Genomic DNA, 5,523 nt, shown 5'->3' with positions numbered 1-5,523 from the left:
ATACCGGTATCTAAATATGATTTTATAATTTTATGCTATATAGACCTACCACATTACCCTCCACTGGATGTAGAATGAGCAGCAATAAGCTACATTTTGGCATTTTATAATACTAATGTGGATATTTTGGTAAAAGTAACTCAAAAGTAGTGTAACGCATTACAATTCAGAGACAGTAATATTGTAATGTAACTAATTACTTTCAAAAGACAGTAACTAATAATATATAATGCATTACATTTTGGAAGTAACTTGCCCAACACTGTCCACTCAGCGGAAGTGAGAAAAAAGTGTTTATTAAATTTGAAATATGGATATTTATCCTCCAAAAACGCATGGATTCGCTACAGGAGGCCTTTATTCACCCCCCGGAGCTGTGTGAGGGACGTTTTATTACGGATGCGCGCACTTTATTTCACGTCTTCTGAACTGTTGACAACAAACACCCGCTTACCCCCATTGAAAGGCTTGGAGGGGCAGGACAATTTTTAATATAACTCCGACTGGATTCATCTGAAAGAAGAAAGTCACATACACCTAGGATGCTTTGAGGGAGGAGTAAAACACAGGCTAATTTTCATTTTTAGGTGAATTAACCCTTTAAGTATCTTTTAAATATATTATTATTTTAAAGTATATTATTTCCATAAGTGTACTTCTTTTTCACAATGTCCTTTTGAGAACAAATCCTGCAGTTTGTTCAGCAGCCACCCAACAATTCATTTACAATTTATGGAGGATTAGAAATCCCCATTAACTCGGTCTTTGATCCCTGCTGAAAGCTGGATCACAATATAGTAATGGGGAGAGTTCTGGTCGCATATTCCCATCTACACTAACCTGATATTACTGGTACTGAGACAAACAGAGTTACTATCAATCTGAGACAGCCATTAGATATAAAGAAGAGCACTGCACTTACTGACAGCATCCATAATCACTACCCAACGTAAACAGTTGGTGTTTATGCAGTGCAGTATTACTTTTCAGCCAGCTTGAGCTCTGTCTGTTCTCACATTTTCACAGGACTGTAAAATGGGCATCTGTCTTAATAGCACTGAATTCTGTGAAATGCAGAATCTAAAGAGCTGGGATACTATTGCAGCCAGGAGTCTTGTTGTATCTCAGATATGTCTGTATCAGAGCTGTATAAAATCTGACAGTAATGATGTGTTTTGAAGGAAGAGTTTATGTCTTTCAACAGCTTACAAAATAACACCAGACCAGTGTTGGACTGACATTTTAGCCCAATTGCAACAAATGATTCTCTCTGCTGTAAAGAAAAGTGGGATTTCTGCATGGGGCACAGATTACAAATCAGGCCAATGAGTCCAATGTTTTGGGGCCTCTGTTTACCAATTGAGAGGCCCACGGTGGTCCAACATATGCAAACAAAAAGCTGCAGAAGTCAAATTTATATAGGCTAGATACCAGAGTGAACATCATTTCTTATAGGGGTCGACTGATATGTGTTTTTCAGAGCCAATGCCGATATTGATTATTACAGATAAAGTAGACCGATAACTGATATTTTGAACCGATATATATGTCTGGTGTAAAAATGAAAATGAATGTCAAAATTAATTACATTAAATAATAAGGGCTCTGACAAAAACTTTTTAAAAATGCTTTTAAATTATTTTATCGGCAAATTGGTTTTGAAAATGCAGAAAAAGCTTAATATCGGCACCGATAATCGGTCGACCCCTAATTTATAATATTAGTGATTTGATTTCTTGCCATTTGGACATTACAGGACAATATTTTGTCACAAAAGCTCTTCAAGTGCTGTTTGAGAAAAGTTGACAGGTACACTAATGGATAACAGGGCTGACATTCAACTTGTGGTACACAAGAACTCATCAGAGAGGAAAATGAATGTCAAAATTAATTACATTAAATAATAAGGGCTCTGACAAAAACTTTTTATAAATGCTTTTAAATTATTTTATCGGCAAATTGGTTTTGAAAATGCAGAAAAAGCTTAATATCGGCGCCGATAATCGGTCGACCCCTAATTTATAATATTAGTGATTTGATTTCTTGCCGTTTGGACATTACAGGACAATATTTTGTCACAAAAGCTCTTCAAGTGCTGTTTGAGAAAAGTTGACAGGTACACTAATGGATAACAGGGCTGACATTCAACTTGTGGTAGACAAGAACTCATCAGAGAGAGAAGTCTGACAACTTTCTTCCTTTATTTGAGTTTTAATCTAACCTATACAAGAAACATGGAGTGCTATTTGTACCTGCCGGAGAGTCTTCAGCATCTCTGTCGCCTCATCGTGTTTCCCCTGCTTTGCCATCAGCATCATCTCTTGTATCATGCCGATGCGCCGCTGGTAGGGAGGAGGAGTCCCGCAGCTCCTCAGTCTGTCTCCTGACCTCAACATTATAGAAGTAAGGATGTCTCCTCGCTCTTTCGTGGGGGTCCGTTTCCATCCCGTGCTCTGAGGGCTCGATCCTGCCTCCTGTCCTGCAGCCTTTGTTTGCTTCGCTCCCATGTTTGGTTACAGATTTTCACCCTGGAAAAGGTCCTCCAGACTGGGCATACTTTCAAAATGATTTCACATTTAACTATTAAAAGTCTTTTAACTGTATGTGAGATTACATTTAGTAAGAAATGAATGAAAATAAGAAATAAGCCTTAGCGTTCCTATAAAGTTTATTGGAGAACAGTGTTTTAAAATTCGTTCTGCTCACCGTACACCTGTCATCTCTCACCTGGCAGAGAAAATATACTTACATTAAGATCAATGTGAATTTATATAATAAAATTATAAAAACTTGCATCCAATGGTATTTCAGTAAAATCTTTTTCACAAAGTGCTCATTCGCAGGGTGTAAATTATGGGGGAGGTTTGTCAAACCCCCTAATTAAGGCATGAATCACCCTAAAGAAAAGTTGGGGGTCTTAAAAATGTATTTTTACATAAGCATTTATACGTTTCAACAGCGTTCGAACAACATTTCAGTAACCACAAAAGTTACAATCGCCAACAGAAAACGCCTCTGCATAGGTAACCATAGCAACAGCTGCTCGATCGATGTTTGTATCGGGCGGTGTGCATCAATAAAACACTGTACTGTCGTTATTTCTCACATTACCATGGATATACACATCACAAATATGTCACAAAAATAGTTTTGTTTTGTTTAAAACGTCTTAACGGTTAATCGCGCTAGGGGCGCAAAAAGATCGTTAGGGTTGCGCGAAACGAACCGATTACGCTCAGAAAATTACTTAAAAAGTTGACTCCGCTGCGCACATTTCTCATCCAATTTCCCACCAAAACTGTGCTTTACCACACATAACGTTCAACTTTCACATCCTTCACATGTGACACATGTAACGACGCTTGTTTACTCTTTAGAATCCTCCTTTGCACGCGCAAAATTATTAGGAATTTTTATAAGGCGGCAAAACGTGTTTCATTCCAAACTACTCGTATTTCAGCCCAATTAGGTCATAATTTATCTCTTCTGTCAAAAACTCAAGTAATCCTCGATTCCCTCAGGTAGGGAACAGGTCTGATGAAGCCTGCGGCATGACCGCAGATTAAAGATCAGTCCCGCAAACCTCACGAAACTCTCACAGTCCGGTTCAACAGAATTCTAGCACGACCTTACGGAAGGATGATTCGTTTTCCTCCCGTATTTTTATTTCAGTCGTTATTAGTGCGTGTTTAACATCGCAGTTCCTCTGCAGTCTCTCATACACACACGATGAGTTTAGTCGATGGCGAGCAGTACTGCTGTGAGCAAGGGCATGTAAATATTTACGTCGTCCGTCACTGTTTTCCTCCGCGCACAAGTCATTCCAGTATTTTCTTCCACGCAGCCCGCAGGAATATCACTGTTCACTGCTAAAATGTGCCATGTCGAATTAATTCCCGCTTTGATATGACCTCTCCCCAGGTGTGTCCCGTCTGAGGGTAGGGTGTGTTCAGAGGAGAGCAGTTGAACGGTCTCTCATCACTCAGATGGAGCGGAGAGGCGCTGGGTCTGGACACAGGCTGTGTGGGAGGGGTGGAGCGGTCTGCAACATCCTCCACTTGTGTTTCAATCTATAGTCGAGAATGCACCACTGCTGGTACAGTAAACCAAGTGGAGCAGATGGTCGCTATTGGGACTGCTCCAGTTCTGCACTATAGGAGGAATTTCAGTACTTTAAAGGAAATGAAAGAATCATTCATACGTTTGGGCATATCCCTGTATATTCGTAGTCATAGATTCTCCTCAAGTTATTTTTTTATCATTGACTTGTGCACTACGTTAATAGTTAGCCTTTCTTTGCTGACATCTGGTGTTTAACACATGGCATGTCATCTGCTGCAATTTTTTTTGTTCTTATAAGGAAAATTTGGTATTGAAGAAGTTATAAAACACTTAAAGGAATAGTTCACCCAAAATTACAATTTGTGTGTACTCAGGCTCAGGTCATTCAAGATGTAGATGAGTTTGTTTGTCCACCAGAACAGATTTGGTGAAATTTAGCATTACATCACTTGGTCAGCAATGGATCCTCTGCAGTGAATGGGTGCCGTCAGAATGAGAGTCCAAACAGCTGATAAAAACATCACAATAGTCCACATGGCTCCAGTCCATCAGTTAACATCTTGTGAAGTGAAAAGCTGTGTTATTAAGAAACAAAGCCATCACAAAAGCATTTTAACTTTAAATCATCACTTCTTGCTAAAATACCAGTCCATAATCTATAATGTGCTCCAGTGAAAAAGTCTAGTTCCTGTTGTCCTCTCACAACAAAATCCAACAAAATATTTGTTCAGAACAGTTTTTGTTTGTAAATGGTGCTTGATCTGTGCATATTTCTCTATTGATTCAGATGAGACAACTTTTCACTGGAGAAAGCAATATTGTGGACATTGGAAGCAACACTTTGAAATGAAAAACACCGTAATGATGGATTTGATTATTATAAACACACAGCTTATTGCGTCACAGGACGTTAACTGATAGACTGGAGTCGTGTGGATTACGGTGACATTTTCATCAGCTGTTTGGACTCTGGCATCCATTCAATGCAGAGGATCCATTGGTAAATTTCATCCAAATCCAAATCTGTGATGAAGAATTTTTCTACATTTCAGATGGTAAATTTTTATTTTTGGGTTAACTATTCCTTTGAATGTTCTAAGAAATATTATTTAAGGTAAATATATCACATAGAAAATGTAAAATGTAAAGTAAGTAACTGACCTGACATATTGATCCTCTTTCAAGTCATTTATTTGTAGAGAGCAGCAGCTATTGGAATACCATATCAATCATAATAAGAAAACAGGAAATTGGAAATGTCATTTTATTTATGCTTTTACAAACATATTTACAGTAAACAGTAAAGCGGCTCATCATCCAGTAGTTTAATCCAAATATATGATCAAAGGTTGGTTTCAAGATGATGATCTCTAATACAGTTATTTCTTAGTCAAACCACATTTCACTGGCTGACTTTGGCGGGGCCTTAGAATAATCTTTGCAGCAAGCCATTAAGTAGAC

General features: G+C 38.3%; 1 protein-coding gene across 1 annotated transcript in view; it reads right to left on the bottom strand.

Annotated features, from left to right (window-relative positions):
• LOC107744770 (leucine-rich repeat-containing protein 75A-like) overlaps nt 1–4,013 on the bottom strand; it is a 29,191-nt gene extending 25,178 nt beyond the window's left edge. The window contains exon 1 of the mRNA XM_016558578.1: nt 2,253–4,013. Within this exon, the coding sequence (XP_016414064.1) occupies nt 2,253–2,507 (255 nt within the window). The 5' untranslated portion in view covers nt 2,508–4,013. The remainder of the gene's footprint in view (nt 1–2,252) is intronic.
• Between the last annotated feature and the right edge of the window lie 1,510 nt (nt 4,014–5,523).

This window comes from Sinocyclocheilus rhinocerous, unplaced genomic scaffold (assembly GCF_001515625.1).
Source record: "Sinocyclocheilus rhinocerous isolate Xijiao unplaced genomic scaffold, SAMN03320098_v1.1 scaffold738, whole genome shotgun sequence".
Lineage (NCBI taxonomy): Eukaryota > Metazoa > Chordata > Actinopteri > Cypriniformes > Cyprinidae > Sinocyclocheilus > Sinocyclocheilus rhinocerous.
This window is presented reverse-complemented; position numbering and strand designations above follow the sequence as displayed.